This window comes from Acinonyx jubatus, chromosome A1 (assembly GCF_027475565.1).
Source record: "Acinonyx jubatus isolate Ajub_Pintada_27869175 chromosome A1, VMU_Ajub_asm_v1.0, whole genome shotgun sequence".
In the NCBI taxonomy this organism is placed as follows: domain Eukaryota; kingdom Metazoa; phylum Chordata; class Mammalia; order Carnivora; family Felidae; genus Acinonyx; species Acinonyx jubatus.
In genome coordinates, this window is record NC_069380.1 from 96,359,962 (window position 1) to 96,384,285 (window position 24,324).

Below are 24,324 nucleotides of genomic sequence, written 5' to 3' on the forward strand. Positions count from 1 at the left end.
TGGCAACAGATTAGATATATAACATAAACCAGTTTATAATAGGTCCATGTAGACACAAGAAACAGTTTTCATGAAAATGTTTTAGTCCCTGAGTGGTCCCAACAGTGCTCTGCTTATCAAATGAGAAATTCAGCGCTAGTGAAGTTTTAAGGATGGAGAGCAAGAATATGCAAATAAGTCACTGGAAATAAGTTTATGAAAAAGGCTGGGAGCCTCCGCAAACATTTCCATCTTCACCTTGGATTTATTCATAGCCAATGTCAAGAATCTCCTGTGTAAAATTCCTCTGAGGGAAGAGATTCACTGCCAAATGGTCTGGATATATTAGAAACACAGATTAAAATTAAGAGACTAATTTAATGGCAGAATATTACAATTCTTTCAGTCCTCAAATAGGTAACCATGAAGTTTACATATGGTTATTTTATTTGGGGGGAAAAAACTGTGTATTTTTTCTGTAAAGAAAGCAATACTTTGGACTTTAATTCTATTTTTTTTCTTTCTGCCATTTTTTTTTATGCACTTACAACAAAATTTTTATACTACTACAGAAACTGAATGGATCAGCTAAACTAAGAGTAACTGTGAAGACAAATTTATCCAAAAAGCAGGTAAGTGGAAATAAGTGTACTGATGGTGTGGTTAAAAAAAAAATTTTTTTTGACAAATTACATTTAGAAATAAAATCTAATCAACTTATGTTATTTATAGATTGGGAAACCTAGACAAGAATTAAAGTTTCATGTCATATTTTACATTTTTGTTTTTCCCTTGCCGAACAAGACCACAAGAAAGAATTATGAAAATATTTCTATACAGTACTAATTTTGAATGAATCAAGAAATATCTATAAACAAACATACTTTCATAAGTAAACAACTGATGTATAATAGTCTGGTTATCTATAAATTTTTTGTCTGCCCATCCATGACTTTAAATAGTCCTGATAACAACATCCCAAGTCCTTGAAGAAATTTCCAGATTCATGTGGTCCTGCTGTCAACAGTGGTACCACCATTCACCCCTACATCAACAGTAGGGGGATTCTGCTCTGGGGAAGAGAAATCACCTCTCTGTTAAGATAAATAAAGCCAAGGGGAGACCAATCTGCTGCTTTACACAGACGTCTTTCAGCAGCAGGGAGGAAGTCCATTCTGTGTAAGAGATAATTCAAGCTAACACAAAAGAAAACAAACCTCCAAAACAGAGAGCTGCTTGAGAACCAGATCTAGGCAAGTCTGAAGCTGCAACTACCCATTCTGAACTTCCCCATTACATGACCTGTATACTTTGCTTTTTTGTTTGAGCTAGAGATGGACTTCTGTCATTAATTACTCATGAATGATGCATGTTACCTATAGCTTAAGTGTATTCACTTATTAAAGCAGGGCCACTGGGAAAGTCTATTGTGTAATAAAATTGTTTTCCAGAAAAGCTGGGGAACAGTTACTAATTAAATAAAAATCATTACATATGAATGGGAAATTTTTCAAGAATGGGAAAATATATTAAAAATAAGCAATTTAGTGTTACAGAAGGTAGTTCAGAACTTATTACCAAACCACTATAATTATCAGTATCATTTTATAGATATCTAAAGATATTTCCATTTTAAAAAATCAATCCCATTGGGACACCTGGGTGGCTCAGTCAGTTGAGCGTCCAACTTCAGCTCAGATCATGATCTCACAGTCTATGAGTTCAAGCCCCATGTCGGGCTCTGTGCTGACAGCTGACAGCTCAGAGCCTGGAGCCTGTTTCAGATTCTGTGTCTCCCTCTCTCTGCCCCTTCCCTGCTCATGCTCTGTCGCTCTCTGCCTCTCAGAAATGAACAAACGTTAAAAAAAAAATTTTTTTTTAATCAATCCCTTTTTCATCTCAACTTAACCTATCCATCTGTGTATATGTATGTGTATGTATACAGATAAAAATCTTTTTTTTTTCCAGAAAGAGTAAATGTACGTATTTCACTGGTTTTTGCAACAACTTCCAGAAACATATTTTGTCAAACCAACCCACACTCATGTTTGGGCTGGGTATTGTATGACACTCTAAAAAGCCATACATATTATTATTCCTAAGATGACCCACATTTCCCATGTATATTAAGATGAAACTATCTCAAAATATACACATTTTTGTAAATTGTGTTGGGCTTTAAATTACTATTTTTTTTTATTTCGGGCCAAAAAAAAAAATATTTAGGAAAAGACATTCTTGCTAGAACTAGCAACATTTCAATTTCAAAAAGTAAATTTAGATATCTATTCCTTATTCTCAAAGGGCTCAGAAAAGTATAAAATACACAGAGAGAGACTGATAAGGCAAATAATGCATAATGTTAAAACTTAAGGGCATTTGAGGGATGTCTGTATTATTCCTGGATAATACAGGATGTTTTCTGGACGTCTGAACCTCTTTCAACATAAAGGTTAAATTATGATTTTTATAAATACATTTATTTTCTCTTTTGTGAACTTTGTTTTCATATGTATGGCCTTTTTTTTTTTTTTAAGATTTTCACCTTCACCTTATTCATTTGTAAGAAATCTAAGCTTATGAAGCTTTTATTGGATTCACAGTTTTCCAGAAAACCATCTGCCTTTCACTTTAGTTTAAGGTGGTATTCTCCCCCGTGTACTCAAATCTATTTAATGTTTCTTTTAAGCATTTTATTTTATCGGATGGTTGTAATATATCCTTTTCAAGGGTAAACAAATATCCACCTATATTTGCTTCTGGTTTGGGAAAACATGAAAAGGAAAAAGTGATAAAAAAACATACAGCACAGTCAGACTGAGGAAACTATTTAATTTACCTATTTCCTTATCCGCTACTCAATTTAAAGAAGAAAACAGGTTTGGTAAATAATAAATTTTAAAATATCTTTTAATCTTTTTACGGTGACTTTGTAGTTTATTTCTATGGCATTCACGTAGCTACCACAAAATGAAAGATGAGAGACACAGACATAGCATAAGCATGCAGAAAAGGAAAAACAATTCAAATATTTTCACTAAGACATTTTACAGATACAAGACTTTCATTAAACTTTCCTTGTATATTGGGCAATATCTAATTGTAATATGAACACAAATTTTGCTAAAATGTGACACAACCTAACAGCAACCATGCCTTTAGGAGTTGGTTCTTGTGGAACACAGAACACTTAAGAAACCAGATAAACTTACAGAAGCTATCCTAGGTAAGTATCCTCGATGGAAGCTTCCCTTTTAGAAGCATCATGCCACTTTGGATAAGACCACAGTCTTTGGCTCGAAACTAGATGGGTTGAAATTGCTCTGCTGTGAAACAGTTATGTGATCTAATACAAACTATTTAAGACATCTGCACCTCAGTTTCCTTACATGTTACCTAAGACAGTAACAATCCTTTGAGGAAGATTTAAACAAGTCAATTCATGGAAAACACCTGGAATTGGGACTGGCCCATTCAAAGCACTCAACACATTAGCTATTTTTTTGAACTATTTTTGCATAGTTGAGTCTCATTTAAAAACCGTTCCTGCATTTTAACCAAAGGGAATGAAAACTACAAAGAATTTGAGATTAGATTGTCAGCATCTATTATTATTATCTTAGAATAAAATAATCTATTAAAATCTATATTATTTTTCACTAAGTGCATGTCTTGTTATAAATACAACAGAGCAGATAAATACACAAAACTACAGGAAAGGTAGAGATAACTTCATTTAAAAGACTGAACGGAAGCTTGTCATACACCTTGTTCAGTATCAAACACCCACAGATGACAAAAACAAAAGTATAAAGAAAAATGCAAATAACAAACCTTAAAAAGGGAAATATTTTCATCATTTGAAAATGTGAATTTTTTATCATCACAGAAAAGATACAAAAAATTGCCATGTACTAACCCACATAGAAATCATAAACATATTCAAAATATTGCAGGCAACCTTCTTTTATCACAATCTAACAAAATAAGAAATAAAAATAAAATAGGGACAAAAGTGTTGCTAATGCATGAGAATTAAGAAGTCATTGATAATCCATGGGTAGAAAGAAATCAACACAAATTACAAATTATATCAATGCTATAAATACAAACATACATCAACCCCAAACTATAGGATACAATGAATGTTACACTAAGAAGAAATATGGCAGCCTTCTCTCCCTTTATTATTAAAGAAGGGACTCACCTTAGTAAAGGAACATAGTACACAGTAAAACCTTACAAAAACAGAACAAGCTGGAAAAGATGAAAGAAAGTGATCAAGATAAAAGTACAAATGAAGGAAATAAGAATGAAGTATAACAGCCATCAAAATAGTCTAAAGGCTAATACTTTTAAAAGCTAAATAAAAAGGTAGAAACATCTTTTGGACATGCTCATGGGGAGAAAAAGTGAGAGTATATGATTAGAAAGGAAAAAGGACATATTGAGAATAAATTAAAATAAGTATTTAAGAATATATTCAGGTATATATCAGGCAATTTGTTAACTCAGGTGAAAAAGAAACAATTCCCCCAAAAAAGATAAAAGTTATTTAAAAAGTGAACCAAATAGAAGAAGAAAGTTTGAATAATTTCCATAAGAGTTTGAAAGAAGAGTTTAAAAGTTATTATGTTTAAAAAGACCAGGACCAGGGGGTTTCACCTGTAAGTTCCACCTAATTTTTTAAGAAGCAAGGCATTCCAATATTATTCAAACTATTCTAGGCCATGGAAAAATATTAAAATCTCTCCTATTCATTTGGTAAAGTTAAGATTATCTGCATAACCAAATCTGATAATAAAAGTACAAAAAATATACAAATTATAATTCAATGCTATATATATATATTTTTTTTTACTTTTTTTAATGTTTATTTTTTAGAGAGAGGGAGAGAAAGAGCACCATCGGGGGAGGGGCAGAGAGAGAGGGAGACACAGAATCTGAAGCAGGCTCCAGGCTCTAAGCTGTCAGTACAGAGCCTGATGCAGGGCTCGAACTCATGGACTGCAAGATCATGACCTGAGCGGAAGTCAGACACTTAACTGACTGAGCCACCCAGGCAGTCCAAATGGCATTTAATAAAATATAAGATTTGGCCATTTATCAAAAGGATAATATATATGATCAAGCGGACTTCATTCCAAGAACAAAAGAATGGCTCAATACAAGATATGTATCATCATCAACAAATTGAGGGATAAACTAATTAAAATAATAAATGAAAATTCAGTCATTCCTAACAAGAAGAGGGTATTTAGTTACCAAATAGAAGTATTTAAACATAACACTTAACAAAAACATTAATTCATATAGAAATAATTAGTCCTTACACTTCACTGATTAAATGTCTGAGATACTCTTAATATAGTCAAATACTTTAACCATGGTGAAGTTTGGTGCTAAGAATTGAGAAAGATGAACAAATTTCAAATTTTCCACATATATATATATCAAACACACACAAGCATATACATATCTATGTACATGCATTCACGCACATAAATACTATCAAATACGTATATAAAAATGTAAGTGTGACCCCTCACAGAAAGCATATACAACATACAAAATTATACAATTGCATTTGTTCTATGTTAAAATACTAGGTTACCTGTTTGGGCAGGCGGAACAAAGAATTCTTATAGAAAATGTCCTTAGCCTGGCTCCATGTACCATCAATGATGATGATTGTGGAAGGATAAACAGGAGAATCTAATATAAATTCTTCCAAATTAGCAGCTTCAGCCCCTGGATATAATATTAATGTATCAGACTTCCGACAAACAGTTGAAAGTTCAGGATCTCTAAAAATTTAAAAAAAAAAATCATTAGTAGTTTGTGAAGGGAAAGAAGTTTTATTATTCTTAGTGTGCTTCCTTCAAAAATATACACCAAAGCATTTTGGTACTGGAGATGTAATAAGGAAAGAGACAGCCACTGTCTGGAAGTAACAAAACATCCTCGAAGTGAAGGAAACAAGTTGAAGAGTCAATTAAAGATAATTAATGGCATCTTCTTCAAACTGATAAATGGCATCCACAAAAATGTACAGCCAACATCATATTTAACAACGTCCCCTGAGACTGGGATCAAGGTAAAAACGCTGGCTTTCACCACTCCTAATACATATTGTACTAAAGCTTCTAGTTACTGCAATAAAGCAAGAAAAAGAAGTAACAGGCATAAAGGTCAAAATGACCTTATCTCTAGATATGCTATCTCCACACAAAGTTCTAGGGGTAAGCTACAGAACAATTTCAATAAATACCAAATGAATTTAGAAAGTCACTGGGGGTTGATACATAAAACCCACCTGTTTTCCAATATACTAGAGGCCAAAAACTGAAGACCAGCATTTTTAAATTCCATTTACAAAGGACACCAAAAGCAGTAGGTCTCTGAACGATTCCTCATGGTTACATCATGTACTCTAACAAAAGCTTAAATTAATCATTCCATTGCCAGATTAATATTAAATCAATAATCTTAACTGGCTTTCACTTAAAAACCATCAGCAAATAATAATTTCCTGAATAAGCACTACATCACACACTTAATATGGTTCAAAATGGGATGAGCTATCTGAAAAAGGGTCAAGTTTCTCATCCAGAAACAAATTTGTGGACAGGTCAGACGGCCAAATGTCAAGGATGACCCAAATAGTTGCTATTTCTACCACTATAAATGCTCACCACTTTTGCGATTAATTAGATCCAAGCTGCAGTTGGATCAAGTTGGGATAGATCTATATTCACCCAAGAATTATAGAGAAACAAACTATCATTCATTATAAAGAGTGTCTATATGAAAGAAGTGTCACAATGTAAATGATGTGGACACTCCCCCATGTGAAGAGTTCTGGTTTTCACTTCCATTCCCAACCAAATGGCAAAATTCCCAACAGCAGCACCAAGCCCAGAGCAAATCTCACCTCTGAGGGCAAGGCAATGAAAAGTTTGCATAAGAAAATATTATATGAGAAAGTGTTCTTAAACAATAGTTTCAGAGAAGGGAAAACACAATTTTATAAAACTCTAACATGATGTTATTTTCATACTATGAAGCCAAATAATAAAGGAACCCAAAACAATAAAGGAAGGAAAAAGTCTGGTCACTTCCCTGAGCCTGGAGCCAGTATGAGTCTTACTTACTCTTTTGAGATCTTCATATTTTCAAAAGTTAAATTTTGTATGAAAGTAGATTTAACTGTGTTAGATAGGATTAGAATAATTTGTGAAGGCTTTGTGAATGGGCAGAAAAGCAAAAAAAAAAAAAATGCTTCAAAGTTAAAAAAAGACTTGTAGAAAAATTTAAATATATAATATATAATTTATATTTTTTGATAATGGGTTATATAATAGAGTATGAAATAAGATCCAAGAACATTATAGAAGTGTCAGTGAAGTTATCAACTAATGGGCTACTGTCTATAAAAAATACTGGGCTTCATCAAAAAGAATATTTTAAATATGACAGGAGAAGGCATTCTATCCTTTAAAAAAACATGACATGCTGTAACAAGAATACTAAATATAGTACTAGTCGCTCTGCCTTAGAAAGCTTTAATGGTCTAAAAATGGATAAATATGTGTTTATTTACATAAATGTATACCATATATAATTGTTAATTAAAAAAAAAACAAAACTAAACTAAATCTAATACAAGTACTCTATTCTCCCAAAGGCAGTTTTAACCAAAATGAAATAAACAGGAAAATATGCCTTTAAAGGCTCAACATATATTACTATGGAATTCAGATAATCCCTTTGTCTATTGCACTTGGCTCATGTTTTTTGACGGTCTTTTTGTTTGCTTTGTCTTTACATATATATATATAGATTTTTTTTTTTTTTTTTTTTTACCTCTTCCAATGTACCATGTTCTGGGTCTGAAAGATAAGGTAAAGGAAATCATTTTTAAAGCTCTGTGTAGCTAAGAGTTATGCTAAAGTGCCCTAAAAAGTAATTTACCTTTCTTCACTGAAGCGACGACCAATCTTGACTTTACACTTGTCCTGGGGGAGGCATGCTGCTAAAAGGGGAACTGTCCGCAACACTTTGTTTTCCTTTAATTAAAAAATTAATCAAAACATAGATTTGCACGTAGACAAACACACTTTTAAAACTTTCATGATGAACATCTGATTCATTACGTGACAGATAACTTTCACAAGATTTGTATTACAGACCACAGCTGAATAAAAAGAGCTAGTTTCTCTGAGTTATCAGTATTAATAGAATACAAGTGCACATTTTCCTCTACTTGGGTGTGTTTCGAGGTTTACTAATCAAATAAGATAACATTAAGCTAACTATTGGTTAAGATTATGAAAAACGAAATTTGTGTTTAACTAAATTGAATTTATTTTACATTTCAGTAGTAATTATATTTTATAGTACGTCAACTTGAAGATAACTGCCTAAATCTTTATGTCCAGAAAAAAAGTGCTGAAAAAAAAAATAATAATAATGGGTCATATCAAAGGGACACAGAAACCAATCTTAATTTACAGAGCTCTCAATGACCAAAATGGAACAATGTGAGTAACAAAGTAAGTAGCAAACTATTTGGATTATGACCCAAAATGCAAAATAAATAGGAGAGGAGAGACAAATCTTCCTTACAGAAGAATTCCAAGTAATAAACATAAGTACTCCATAATACAGCAGGTGGAGCTTGCTTAATCTCTCCTACCCACCTGAATGCAGACTGGATTTATGGCCTACTTCCAAATAATAAAGAGTATAGAAAGAGGAAAAATATAAAAACTTTAGAGTGGGGAAATATGGTGACCATTCCTATAAACTCCATTAACTATCATCAGTGATTTTTTTTTCCAATGTCCTAGCTTCTAGCACTAAAAACCACCTTTTTGTCACAAGAATCCTATCCTTTAGGGCATGTGGGTGGCTCAGTCATTTGAGCATCTGACAATGGGTCAGGTCATGATCTCACAGTTCACGAGTTCGAGTCCCACACGGGGCTGACCGCTGTCAGGACAGAACCCACTTCGGACCCTCTGTCCCCCTCTCTCTCCAACCCTCCACTGATTGAGCGAGCTCGCTCTCTCTCTTTCTCTCTCTCTCTTTCTCAAAAATAATAAATAACATTTAAGAAAAAAGAATCCTCTCCTTTATGCTAGTATACCCAACTGATTCACTGTTTTGCCTGAGCCTCCTCCCTCTGGTTATTTTGGTCTACAGTGGTCAGTCACTGTCTGGCTCTTCTCCACCAGCCCAACTAGGAATGTCAAGCCTGATCAAGTAAGTGATGGAGTCCCTCTCTAACCAGTTCACCTACATACAGCCCCCGTTACCTTTACCAATTTATGTAACACTGCTTCATATAGCCTCAAAGTAAATTATTTCACCATGATAGCACAATACACACAGCATATTAATATACAAAACAGTAATGTTATATAGAATTTACTAAAGTAATTAAAAATAACTTTGTAATTACATTACATAGGTTGGTAACAAAAACAAAAAGTATGGCTAGTAACAGTATTCATCAACCACTCACACACACATACACCCTTCAGGGACATTTTTGTGTTAACCTCTTTTGCCCCTAAGTCTCTGAAGTGTTGATTACAATAATACAAAAAGGTAAATCTAGAGACGCTGAGGACAGTTAAATTCATCAACCTAAAAGTTGGCAAACAAAATAGGAGAGTCAGAATTTGCTGGGACTGTAACTAAAAAGAAAATGCAGCAAGCCAGAGCTGTGAGGGAGCCTGAAATTAATGTGGAGTAGCTCCTACGAGAAAAGGGACGGGAGGAGCAGGGAGGAGAAGAGGTTTAGGACATTTTCCAGCGTGTCCTACTGTTTTCTTCCCTCCTTACAACCTCTGAGACTACGATACATTCTTAAACCACTCTCCGAACTTCTATCAACATACAGATAAATGTCAAATTAAATAGTGCCAAAAGATCTATAATGTTCCCAGATACACTCCCCAATACCACTTCTCAGAAGCAATCACTTTAACTCTTTCAGCTATTTCCTTTGGTAGTTATCTCCATATTTCTATATAATGTGTCTTACTAATTTTTGATTTATCAAATTTAAATACTACCTACAAACTACCATTTATTGTCATAATAGCTGACTTCAATGTACATAATACACTGACTGATTCATGTAATGCTCACAATAAACCAATAAAGAAGTATATCTTTTATCATGTCCATTTTACTAATGATGAAACGAAAGCACAGAGAGGTTAATTAACTTGCCCAGGGTTACAATTTACAGAGCTATTAAGGCTTTAAACTCAAGCAATCTGGCTCCTGAGCCCTTCCTCTTAATTAATGCACTGTGTCACAACAGCCCCTTAGAATAAATGAGGATTTACCTTTCTTCCATCACTCCTTACTCTCATATCATCTAATATTTTTAGTTAAATCAATCGACAGTGCTTACATCACTATGGTTGCATATACACTGTTCACAAAAGGTCATGTGGTTTCACAGAACATGTCCTCCTTGTAAATATTTTTGTTATTTTGAAGTAAGGGTTTTATTTTATCCTTAAGTAATTTTCTACATACATATATCTACTCTTTGAAATGCTCAGTCATATCACCTCCATATCATCCGCTCCACCAAATCTTTTTTTTCCACAGCCCCCCTCCTAAAGACTACCCAAGTGGTCTTGATCACTTTTAATTTTGAATACATTTTTATTTTTTAAAAAAAAGTGTGCTGACATTAAGCACAAGGCAACCCAGTATTATTGAGTTAAATTAAAACTAGAAAGCTCCTTGGATGATAAGGAAAACAATATGGACGTACTTGCATAGAACTGTACAAAACACACACAACTGTAGATGGATCACCTACACCATGAACTAACCATGAAAGAAAGAAGGGAAGGAAGCAAAAAAGGTGAGGAAGAATGAATAAATGAAGGAATAAAGGAATGAATAAAATATTTGAAAGCATTTAAATTGCCACAAATCAATGAAAACACCTACTTTTCTGAACTTTCACTTTTTATTTTAATTTTTATTATTGAAGCATAGTTGACACACAATGTTATATTAGTTTCAGGTATACAATACAGCGACTTGACAATTCTATACATTACACAATGCTCACCACAATAAATGTAGTTACCACCTGTCACTGCACATTATTACAATATTAATAACTATATTCACTATGCTGCAATTTTCATTTCCATGATTATTTACTTTATAACTGGAAATGTGTACCTCTTAATGCCCTTTACCGATTTCACCCATCCCCCTACACCCCTCTCCTCTGGCAACCACCAGTTTGTTCTCTGTATGTATGAGTCTGTTTGTGTTCTTTATTTGTTCATTTGTTTTGGTTTTTAGATTCCATGTGTAAGTGAAATCATATGGTATTTGTCTTTCTCTGTCAGACTTATTACACTTAGCATAATATACTCTCCATGTCTACCCACGTTGTCACACAAACGGCAAGACCTTATCCTTATTTTACAGGTGAATCATATTCCATTGTGTGTAAGTGTGTGTGTGTGTGTGTGTGTGCGTGTGTGTGCATGTGTGTGTGTGTGTGTACACCACCTCTTCTTTATCCATTCATCTACTGATGGACACTTAGGTTGCCTCCATATCTTGGCTATTGTAAATAATGCTCCAATAAACATAGAGGTGCATATATCTACTCAAATTAGTGTTTTCATTTTCTGTGGGTAAATACTCACAGATGGAATTATTGGTCACATGGTATTTCTATTTTAATTTTTTTAATGTTTATTTATTTTTGAGAATGAGACAGAGACAGTGCACACAAGATGGGCAGGGACAAAGAGAGAGGGAGAGAGAAAATCCCAAGCAGGCTCCGTGCTGTCAGCATAGAGCCCGATGTGGGGTTCAACCCCACAAACCATGAGATCATGACTTGAGCTGAGATCAAGAGTCAACCACTTAACCGACTGAGCCACCCAGATGTCCCTCTATTCTTAATTTTTTGATGAACCTCCATACTTTTCATACGGGATGTACCAATTTACATTCCCACCAAAAGTGCACAAGGCATCCTTTTTCTTCATATTCTCAACATGTTATTTCTTGTCTTCTTGATACCAGTCATTCTGACAGGTGTATGGGGTAATATCTCATTGTGGTTTTGCTCTGCATTTCCCTGATAAGTGATGTTGAGCATCTTTTTGTGTGTCTGTTAGACATCTGTATTTCTTTCTTGGAGAAATGTCTATTCAGGTTCTATACCCATTTTTAATTGGATTATTTGTTTTTGGATGTTGAGTTGAATAAATTCTCTATGTATTTTGGATATTAACCCTTTATCAGATTTATCATTTTCAAACACCTTCCCATATTCATTTTGTTTATTGTTTCCTTCACTGCGCAGAAACCTTTAATTTTGGTGCATTACCAGCACCATTTTTTACACTATATTTTTTATTTTGTTTCCCTTGCTTGAGGAGACATATCCATAAAAATGCTGTTAAGGCCAACGTCCAAGACTTTACTATCAATGTGTTCTTTCTGGAGTTTCATGGTTTCAGGTCTCACATTTAGGACTTTAAACCATTTGGGGTTTATTTCTGTGTATGGTATAAGAAAGTGATCCAATTTCACTGTTTTGAATGTAGCTGTCCAGTTTTTCTAACACCATTTGTAGAAGAAACTATCTTTTCCCCATTGCATATTCTTGCCTCATTTGTTTGTAGATTAACTGACCATGGAAGTGTGGGTTTCCTTCTGGGCTCTCTATCCTGTTCTATTGATATATGTGTCTCTTTTTGTGCTAGTACCACACTATTTTGATTTCTATAGCTTCGGAGTATATCTTAAAATGTGGGATTGTAACACCTCCACCTTTGTTCTTCTATCTCAAAATTGCTTTAGCTATTCGGGGCAGTTTGTGGTGATATGCAAATGTTAGGATTATTTGCTCTGGTTCTGTGAAAATGCTATTGGTATTTTATTTTATTTATTTTACTTTACTTTACTTTACTTTACTTTAGAGATAGAGAGAGAATGTGAACAAGAGCAGGGGAGGGGCAGAGGGAGAGGGAGAGCTCTGTGCTCCACACCCAGCACAGAGCCTGATGCAAGGCTCAATCTCACCACTGTGAGATCATAACCTGAACCAAAATCAAGAGTCAGACACTTAACCAACTGAGCCACCCAGGTACCCCTACTGGTATTTTAAAAGGTATTGCGCTGAATCAGTAGAACTCTATGGGCATTACAGACATTTTAAAAATGTTAATTCTTCCAATCCATGAGCATGATATACCTTTCATTTGTTTGTGTCCTCATCAATTTCATTCATCAACATCTTAATAGTTTCATGCTAAAGGTCTTTCACCTCCTTAGTTAAATTTGTTGCTAGGTATTCTATTCTTTTTGGTACAATTATAATTGAAATTGATTTCTTTATTTATCTTTCTGATACTTCATTGTTAATGTATAGAAACATAACAGATTTCTATATACTAGCGTATCATGCAACTTTACTGAATTCATTTATTAGTTCTTGTAATTTTTTGGTGGAGTCTTTAGGGTTTTCTGTAGTACAATGTAATCTCAAATAATGACAGTTTCACTTCTTTCTTACCAATGTGGAAGGCTTTGAAAACATTAAAATTGCCACACATCAATGAAAACACCTATATTTTAAATGCCATATTATGTCCGGAACCACAAAATAATAAAACAACATGATACTACATACACTGCAAAATGAAAAAAGCATTCACTATCAAAAGTGAAGTTTTATCCAAAACCATTACTGCTGATAAACTCATTTTTGTTATAAATTTGAGTTGCAGAGTGTTGCAAGTTTAAATGCAGCAAAATGGGGCACCTTGCTCAGTCAGTGAAGTGTCCAACTCTTGATTCCAGATCAGGTCCTGATCTCACAGTTCGTGAAATCGAGCCCCACAGCAGGCTCTATAGTGATAGCTCAAAGCCTGCCTCGGATTCTCTCTCTCTCAAAATAAAAAATAAAAACTTTTTATAAAAATAAAAAAATAAATAATTACAGCATAAATAATTATGGTGACCAAACTGTTCAAATCCTAACGAAAGCATGTTGTTAACACTGACAAAAGGGCTGCTCAATAAATGGAATATTTAATAATTTACAATAAAAGAATAAGTGTTTTCATCATTTGGAAAACGAAAAAGACTGATATCTTTAAAGACTTTGTTAAAGATTTAAAATAGCATATACTTCAGAAATTTAAGGAAAAAAAAAATCCCTTCTTCAAAAGCCTAATTCAATAGATGATATCCTGAGTTCCCAAATGTTAGAAGACTTTTAACTTCAGTTAATCTAAACCCATTTTGTACCATGCATCAACTAATTTTATAATGATTCTCTTTTATGGTTATCAATCAAATCCTTCCCTCCATTCTTCATTACTGCAGCTAATCAAGAGTTACAAACACCAGCACATGCATAATTCTCACGTATATAAGAAAATATTACTTAAAAAGTCTTTATATATAACACATATGCTATAATATATACATATTTGTTCTATTCATTTAAAGAAAACTTTATATATTCATTTTCTAACACTAAAATGCTGACATTATTTCTACTTATCAAGAAACATTAAGAAATATAAACTATGATCAAAATTTAAAAAGCAACGAGTTTCTTAGTTCTTCTATCACAAAAATCTCATTTTTTCTTCATGCAAAATGGTTGGGGTTCTCAATTTCTATACTATTCAATCATAGTTTTTTGTGAAACAATACTGTTTTATGAAATAACCATTTTTATCTGTCTCTAAAGCATATGACACTATACTATGATATAACATACAAAAGAAACTATTTTTTCCCAAAGACAAAGCATTTATCATCAATTTATTTTCAGAAATGTTAAAGAGCTGGGAGGTATAAGGATATTCATTGGTGTGTTTTCTCTTATGTACTAATATTCTATTTGCAATTATGTATTTTATAAAATCTTACCTCTGCTGGATGTTGAATTATGTACAAATGAGTAGAGATATGCAGAGGATGCAATGGTAGAAATGGACACAAACATACTTTCTGAGGCCGGCTAAAGGGCAGAAAGAAAAAGGAAACCTGTAAATGCTTAAAATACAATGAAAGAACAATAACCCAAAACCTGAACATAATCCCTCTTCTCTATGTAAAGACATTTGCCAAAGCTGCATTCTTTTAAAATGAAACACCAAGAGTGATTCAATCAATTAGACTTTAGATATGAGCATTTGGAAAAAGATTCAAGTAAATTCTTTACCATCTATATAGATCAAAGTAACTCAAAAAAATCTGGCCTGAGTTATTAGTGAAGAATACTCATAAGCCATCAACATGGTCTTTCTATTCCTGAGGCAACACTTCTAACTTGCATTCCAAATCAAGAAAAGATCTGATGTCAAAGAGAAATTCGGCAACTCTTCTAAATCATCTGATATTGGAGGGAACGATATGATGATAAAATATAGGAATACACTTACCACCTAGAAAAGAGTTCTAATCAAACTTGCCATCAATCGACACAAAGAGCTTACCAATTGTAAGAAGAAACCCAAATGGGCCACCAGATTACATTTAGGTAGAATTATATCCACAGAATGTCTGCCTTATCCATTTATTTTCCCTTTTGTTATTGTTTGTCATTTTTGTTTTACTTACCTCTTAGTGATGTACTATTGTTTTAGTAACACTTATACTCATTACAAAATTCAAATGGGATAAAAGTATACATTTCCATCTCAGTCCTCCAACCTAGGGGATCAGTTTCTTGTGTGTCCTTCCAAATGTATTATAGGAATATACATGGATCTTTTACCATTAAAACCTATATTTGATGTGTGTGTTTACAATATAAAATTCATCAAACAGCCAGATACAGTATATCATGGGAGTACATTTTCATGACAGGCCACTCTTACAGGCAAATGTTACATGCCATTACAACAGTACACAGTGAATCTTAAAAGAAATTCCCAACAGCATACTATTACTACTACAAAACTGTTACCAATTCCTTCTTCAGTTTAACTTACGTAGAGTTATAGCCTGAAGAAATGATTACATTAATAAACCACAGAGTGTGAGTAAATTGGTTCAATTAAATCTACCACCTCATTCTGTAAGAAAGTGTCAAACCTATGCTCCTGCTGAAGAAATTATCTAGATGATATCTTAAATGGAGAAACATATTGCACAACATGACCACGCCTCCCCTCTCCACCAAGGAACCTAGAATGGATGGTCAATCCAAGGAAAACCATCATAATCCACTTTCCAGTGATAGCTGACATGATTCAGTATGATTACTCTGCCCTACAATGGATTCCCTGTTAAGAATGGGAGCAGAGTTATAGGGATGGAGAGCATCTTTCAGTGGTCATAAGAAGAGTAAACATGAGTAAATACAGAGAGGAGCAAAGATGGTTGACAGAACTAGGTATGTTGACAAAGAGGTCAAAGGCTGCAATTAGAAAAGACTCCTCACTGAGCAGAAAGATGAAGAGGATGAAATACATCCAAATTCTAAAATTTTAAGTTGCTGACTTTTTATATGAAACTCTACATAACTAAAATGCACAATCCGATGTCACTAAAATTCTTCTGTAAAATGTAATTTAATATCAAATGAAGGCAATTTAAAAATTCAGAATTTAAATGGATATCACCTTAAATACCTGTAAGCTGTTTGACACTTAGACTATGAAAGAATGCAAAAAAAAAAAAAAAATCAAATATCCTATATAGGAAACATTCACATATCAGTAAACTCAAAAAATTGAAAAATCCAGTCAAGTAAACAACCTGGGTAGAAGCTATAGATTTCTGTGGGCATTACAACACTAGGTAAAATAAACCCTGAAAATAACATCTTTAGCTTATCACACATATAGTGATTATAAAAGTCCTCAGTATGACAATTGAGACACTGCAGAGAACTGCTCTGCTTTTCATGTCTGACCAAAACCTTTGTTCATAAAAGAAAAAGAAAAAAAAAAAAAAATCAGTTACTTGAAATGGTAGTTTCCTTCCTAGGAACACATCTTTGAACTTTAGAAGGATTTAGAATTAAGTAGTTTGGAGAGTTCCACTTCCAGGAGGACAGGAAAAGCTGCTTCACAGACCAAAAGTCCAGTGAAATAAGCAAAGCTGACCAAAACTATTTTAAAAAACAATCACTGAAAAACAGAAATACCCTATAACCCAGCATACTGGGTATTTATCCAAAGAATACAAAAACACTAATTCAAAGGAACACATATACTATGTTCATAGAAGAATTATTTACAGTAGCCAACATATGGACACAACCCGAGTGTCCATTGAATGATGGAAGGTGTGGGGTGTGTATATCCATACATATAGTGGAACATCAGTCAGCCATAAAAAAGAATTAAATGTTGCCATTTGCAACAACATGGATGGAGCTAAAGAATAAAACGCTAAGCAAAATAAGTCAGTCAGGAAAGACAAATGCCGTATGATTTCACTCATACGGGGAATTTAAGAAACAAACAGGCAAAGGGGAAAAAAAGGAGTAAGAGACAAAGTAAAAAACAGACTCTTAACTATAGAGAACTGACGGTTACCAGAGGGGAGATGGGTGGAGGGATGGTTGAAATAGATGATGGGGATTAAGGAGTGCACTTGTTGTGATGAGCATTGGGTCACGCATGGATGTTTGGATCACCTTATCGTACACCTGAAACTAATATAACACTAAGCTAACTTAAGTGGAATTAAAATATAAAGTTAAGAACAAAAAACAATCACTGTAAGTCCCTTGCAATTTGCTAGGGCATATTCAAACAAAGAAACATTACTCCAGAAAATCTACTAAAACTTGGTATTGGGACCATTTGTGGCATCTGAGCCATAACCAATTTCCTACCCTGCCCCAGGTCAAGCTGACAAACTCCACTCCATGTAGGTGTGACCAAGAGAACCAACCTCCCTCTCAGTTCTTTTTTTTTTTTTATTTTTGAGAGAGAGGGAGACATAGACTCCAAAGCAGGCTCCAGGCTCTGAGCTGTCAGCACAGAGCCCAACGTGGGGCTTGAACTTATGAACTGTGAGATCATGACCCAAGCCAAGGTGGGACACTTAAGACGCTTAACTGGTTGAGCCACACAGGCGCCCCACTCCCTCCCAGTTCTTAATCAAGGCTTATCCCTTATGTCACAAACAAGGCAGGCCACCAGCATTTCTCGCCCCCTCCACTCCAAGCAGGCTAAATTTCTGGCAAGTGTGGTCAAGAGAGCAGAGGCTGCCTTCCTCCACACAGCCTTCCTCCTATAAAACAAGCTTTACCGCAGTGCAGGAGGCTGGCAATGCTAGAGCTCCAAGCGTCCTCAACCTAGTCTGCTCACAGAACTTAAGTTTGACACCAGAAGCAGCAAGCCACAGGCTTGCTCAGCCCTGTACCCAGAACACTGGCTAGGAGAGTCTGCCCAGGAGAGGCAGACTTTAAGAAAAGAGAGCTCTGAAGCTCTCCCTAAAGGGACTGACTTCATTTGAAACAGAGTGTGAGCAAGTTCAAGCCTAAGGGTGCTCTCAAAGACAATAACTCCTCTTAATAGAGACCAACAAGCTGTATCATAAGCCAGACAGGGGATCAGAAAGAACCATGGAAAGAGACAGCTTAAGAAGAGCCCACCTGCAGTCTGAGCAAACCTCAAAGAGTGGCCTCAAAAACTACCCCTGCCTGCTTGTAAGTGGATCAGACCATTGAGATAGGTATAGTCTAGGGCACTGGATAGAAAGGATAGGACAATCAGCCGGTAATTAGTGGAGCCTAACAAGCAGGATGTTTTACCAAAAGAAGAAGGCATCTTAAGGGAAAGATCTGGAAAAGAGACCTTCAAAGAGAACCCTGGTAAAACCACTGCGATAGTGGTCTTCTTTAACAAAAACCTCTGAGTTGTATACCTTAAAAGAATGAATGCCACGATATGTGAATCATATCTTAATAAGGCTGTTGTTTTTAAAAATGTGAAAATGTGGTGGAAAAATAATGTTCAACCTAAATTAAGTAAGAGACAGGCATTTTGCTACTAGACGGCATTATGTTACGTGAAGGGGGGGCTTCCTTTTCTACAATGTAGGCTGCAGGAGGGCAAAGACGTGGCCTTTCCACTTTTCATCCCAGCACCTAGCATAACAAGCTACCAATGAATACTGCAGAACACATGATGGGATCCCTCTGCATTCCCTCCTGCCTCCACTTTGGGACACCGTTCTCCTCCTACACAATTCCTCATCCCACCCCTCCCTTTGCTAACATATCACATATTGATCTCTCCTTCCTTTCCTCTCTAATATTTAAGCAATTAGTTTGTATTACAAATGAAATTCAGAGTCTCAGAGCTCCCTTTGCTGTAATTTGTGACCATCCTGGTAAGCAATAACACCTGAGACAAAAAGATTTACCGAAGGAAATACCAAAAGCAAAAAAGAAAAACAGCATTTTATGTGTAAAAACCATAACGATGATTTAAGCTAAAATTAATTCTTTTGGTTTCTACTTTGACAGGCTCATAAAACATCATTACCTATTAATTGTAAAGCATGTCCCCTCTATTAACCTAATTCTAGTTCTAATAAGCTCTAATAAAACTATAGTTCTTTAAAACATTTTGCATTCCAACTGATCAAGTTTATGTTTAGCAAGTTACTTTACAATATAAATTTGGGCTTGCTTGTTACTTTAACAGCAAGTTCGCTCATAATTTCCTCCTCCACAATTGTTTGCATGCACTGCGCTGGTGACTAGCTGCTCAAGTATTAAACCATCTCTTACCAAACTACTGGATAAGTAGCAGAGAAATTGTTCTCCTCATTCTAAAACCTTCTCTGAAGAACAAACAAGCTTCCCTACATCCAAACTTAACTCATGAAGGTTTAAATATTTCAAATTCGTAATGGATTAAATATAAATTCAACAAATTTTTATTCAAATATTTATTGTATACCTAACTCTGTGACAGAATTAGGCACTTGGGGCAATGTAACAGACAAAGATTCCTGCCCTCATGGAGCCTATTCTATCTATCTATGCCAGAAGGAATTTTTTACAAGTTCCTCGCTTCCTATGAACTATTACAGTTGACAGGAAAATAAATACCAAATAACTACACATCAAAAGTGATTATCATAGTAAACATTCATTTTAAAATAAAAATCAAGCTACTTCCAGAATTTTTGTAAATCTGGAGAAGAAATGTTAATGTCTGAAGAAATATCAACTGGCCAAATGGGTACAGGTTTGGGGAGTAACTATTAAGATATGTCACTGACAAGGTCATTCATTATCTTGCTAGGTGATCTTAAGCACATCAGAGGTTTTCAGTGTCCTCCTTCACAAAGCTGGTCACACACCAAGAAAGTTCTGGGGAATAACTCCCAAATCGCAGGCAAAGGTTATAAAAAACATAATCATTTATGACTAGTATTTTTCAGCTAATTTATAATAGAATGACCAAAGGAGGAGTTGAGATTTTTCTTTCTTCTACATTTGCAATGCCTTGTAAAAGCAGAAGAGAGAAAATTTTACAGTGCATTGCAATGTATTATAAATACTGTTTTCCATCATTAAGATTCATCTTCTTTAAAATCTATACAACCCAATTAAGGTTAATTACATTCTTAAAATATAAATGAAATTTTCAAATAATTTCCCTGAGGAAATTTTATGAAATAAGCTTTTTCTTCTTTTCTCATTAAAGATGTAGGAATAAATATGTAGGTTTCCTGTCAGACTAAGATTGACTGGCTTCCTCAGTGCATGCTATAATACAAGGGTACTCTGTCACTCCGGGCGTGGTATCTCTGACAGGCTGTAGGCAAATAAAATTGTATCTGACATATGACTAGCGATGCTAGGACTTAGAAAAAACATCTTTCCAAAGCTTAATTAAATTCTTATATAATATTCACTGAAAGCTATTTTTCTCATAGGACTGATTTTAATCAAGAAAATCTCACAAAGGCAAACTTTAAAAATTAGTGAATAGATTTACAAGAATTATTATTTTTAAAGGATTTCTTTTATCTACTAAATAAAAGCAAATGTAGAACCCAGAAAAATAGTGCATCTCAAAGTTTCCAGTACTCAACAAAATTTTTATCGTCCCAACGGACTGAAAAGGCAAAGAACAAAGAGTTTTATAGCTTTTCAATAGATTAGCTGAAGAGATACACTGCATTACACATAAAAATGCCAAACTTTCTAATGTTAAAATAGGTTTTGAAAAAGTAAATACCACAGTGCCCTCTACCGTCCCTTTAAAGAAACTTAAATAATCTATAAAATACTTTTTAAATTTCTGAAATATTCAGCATAAGCAATGAAAGAAGAAACACATTTTCATTATTAACATATTATAATAAAAATTTAATATAATGAATACAGTATTAAATAAATTTTCATGTCATAAAGGTAATAAAAACATGTAACATCTTATCAGTTGTTAAGATGCTCTGACTGCTTCCAGTATAAATAACAATAATATTCTCATACCCACCAAAGTTGTTTTCATCACTACATTATTTTATAACTTCTTCTAGGAGTAGAGGAAGGATAGGTGTAGAAAGAAAAGAAAAACACTGATAGAGGAAGTAACGCCGTAAAGAGAATATCTTTAGATGAGACTTTCAGAGACCTGTGCCCCAGACGGCATGTCTAGAGCAGTGGTTTCCAAAGCAGATTAAGTAAAATGACCCAAAGGAATGCCAAAAGAAAACATTACCACTTTCACTTTGAATTAAACATTACTAATATTTAGCATATAGAATAACATTCCCTCCTTAGGTGGTATGTCATACGGTAATATGTTAGGATAGGTGGTATCCTGAAATAAAAAGAGGCATTCCATAACAGGTAGGGTTCACAATGGCACCCACAAAGAAATCATACACACTTGTAAAGAATCTATACTGAAGAATCCATACTGAATCTATACTGTTCTAGTTACAAAATCACAAATGAATAAGTTTGTGGCAGAGCTGTTTCTTACCTATTCCTAGTTCAAATGCTTCATCAGAGGTACAAAATTGAATCTGACAGGACAATAACTATCTTTTTAATTAAGTTTTTTATTGTAATTCCACTGTTGTTAACATACAGTATTATATTAGTTTCAGGTGTACAAGATAGTGATTCAACAACTCTACACATTACTCAGTGTTCATTATGATAAGTATACTCTTTAATCCCCTTCATCTATTTCTAACCCTCCAGCCACCTCCCATCTGGTAACTATCAACTTGTTCTCTATAGATAAGGGTCTGTTTCTCGGTTTGCCTCTCTTTCTTTTTCCCTTTGCTCATTTGTTCTGTTTCTTAAATTCCACATATGAGTGAAATCATATGGTATTTGTCTTTCTCTGACTTCTTTTGTTTAGCATAATACTCTCTAGCTCCACCCATGTTGTTGCAAATGGCAAGCTTTCATTCTTTTTATGGCTGAATAATATTCCATTGTATGTACGTGTGTGTGTATACATACACACACATCTTCTTTATATAATTTGGCTATTGTAGATAATGCTGCAATAAACACAGGTATCTCTTTAATTAAGTGGTTTTGTTTTGGGGGGAGGGGGGGTAAATACCCATTAGTGCAATTACTGGATGGTAGAGTAGTTCTATTTTTAACGTTTTGAGGAACCTCCATACTGTTTTCCACAATGGCTGCACCAGTTTGCATTCCCACCAACAGTGCAAGAGGGTTTCTTTTTCTCCATACCCTCACCAACATTTGTTGTTTCTGCTTTGTATTTTCTGATTTGTTGTTCTGATTTCGGCCATTCTGATAGGTGTGAAGCGCTATCTCTGTAGTTTTGATTTGCATTTCCCTGATGATGACTGATGTTGGGCATCTTCTCATGGGTCTGTTGGCCATCTATAGTATAGGTCTTCTTTGGAGAAATGTTTGTTCATGTTTTCTGCCTATGTTTTAATTGGATTATTTGTTTTTTGGGTGTTGAGTTGTAACAGTTCTTTATATTTGGATACTAACCTTGTATCAGATATGTCATTTGCAATTATCTTCTCCCAATCCATAGGTTGCCTTTTAGTTTTATTATTTCCTTCACTGTGCAGGAGCTTTTTATTTTGATGTAGTCCCAATAGTTTATTTTTCCTTTTATTTACCTTGCCTCAGGAGACATTCAGAAAAATACTATAGTGGCCAGTGTCAAGACATTACTGCCTGTGATCTCCTCTAGGATCTTTATGGTTTCAAGTCTCACGTTTAGGTTTTTAATCCTTTTTGAGCTTACTTTTGTGTATAGTATAAGAAAGTGGTCAAGTTTCATTCATTTGCTTGTAACTGTCCAGTTTTCCCCCACACCAATTGTTGAAGAACCTGTCTTTTTTCTGATTGGATATTCGTTCCTACTTTGTTGAAGATTAATTGACCATATAATTGTGGGTTTATTTCTGGGTTTTCTACTCTGCTCCACTGATCTATGTGTCTATTTTTGTGCCCATACCATAGTGTTTTGATTACTGCAGCTTTGTAATATAATTCTAAGTCTGGAATTGTGCTACCTCCAGTTTTGTCTTTCTTTTTTAAGATTGCTTTACCTATTTAGGGTCTTTTGTGGTTCCATACACATTCTAGGATTGTTTGTTCTAGTTCTGCAAAAAAATGCCGTTGGTATTTTGATAGGGATTCATTAAATCTATAGACTGCTTTGGGTAGTACAGACATTTTAACAATGTTTGTTACATATTTGTTAAATGGAATGTCTTTCCATTTCTTTGTGCTGTCTTCAATTTCTTTTATCAATGATGTACAGTTTTCAGAGTAAAGGTCTTTCACCTCTTAAGTTTATTCCTAGGTATTTTATTATCTTTGGTACAGCTGTAAATGGGATTGTTTTCTTAATTTCTCTTTCTGCTGCTTCATTATTAGTGCACACAAATGCAAGAGATTTCTGTACACTGAGTTCGTGTCATGTGACTTTACTGAATACACTTCTTATCATTTCTAGCAGATTTCTGGTGGAGCCTTTAGGGTTTTCTATATATAATACTATGTCATCTGCAAAGAGTAAAAATTGTACTTCTTCCTTGCCAGTGTGGATGCCTTTAATTTCTTTCTCTTGTCTAACTGTTGTGGCTAGGACTTCTATTACTACGCTTAGTAACAGCAGTGAGAATGGACACCCTTGTCCTGTTCCTGACTTTAGGGGAAAAACTCTGAGTTTTCCCCAACTGAGTATGCTAGCTGTGGGTTTTTCATGTAAGTTCTTTGTTATGTTTAGGTATTTTCCCTCTAAATCTACTTTGTTGAGGTTTGGGGGGTGTTTTGTTTTGTTTTGTTTTGTTTTGGGGGGTTGTTTTCGATAG

General features: G+C 34.4%; 1 protein-coding gene across 5 annotated transcripts in view; it reads right to left on the reverse strand.

Annotated features, from left to right (window-relative positions):
- DTWD2 (DTW domain containing 2) overlaps positions 1–24,324 on the reverse strand; it is a 525,766-nt gene that overhangs the window by 484,988 nt on the left and 16,454 nt on the right. For all 5 annotated transcript variants that reach the window (XM_053220002.1, XM_027076851.2, XM_027076852.2 and 2 more), the window contains exons 2-4: positions 14,938–15,028; positions 7,954–8,048; positions 5,594–5,786 (exon numbers count right to left, since the gene is read on the reverse strand). In XM_053220002.1, coding sequence (XP_053075977.1) covers positions 5,594–5,786; positions 7,954–8,048; positions 14,938–15,028 — 379 coding nt within the window. The remainder of the gene's footprint in view (positions 1–5,593; positions 5,787–7,953; positions 8,049–14,937; positions 15,029–24,324) is intronic.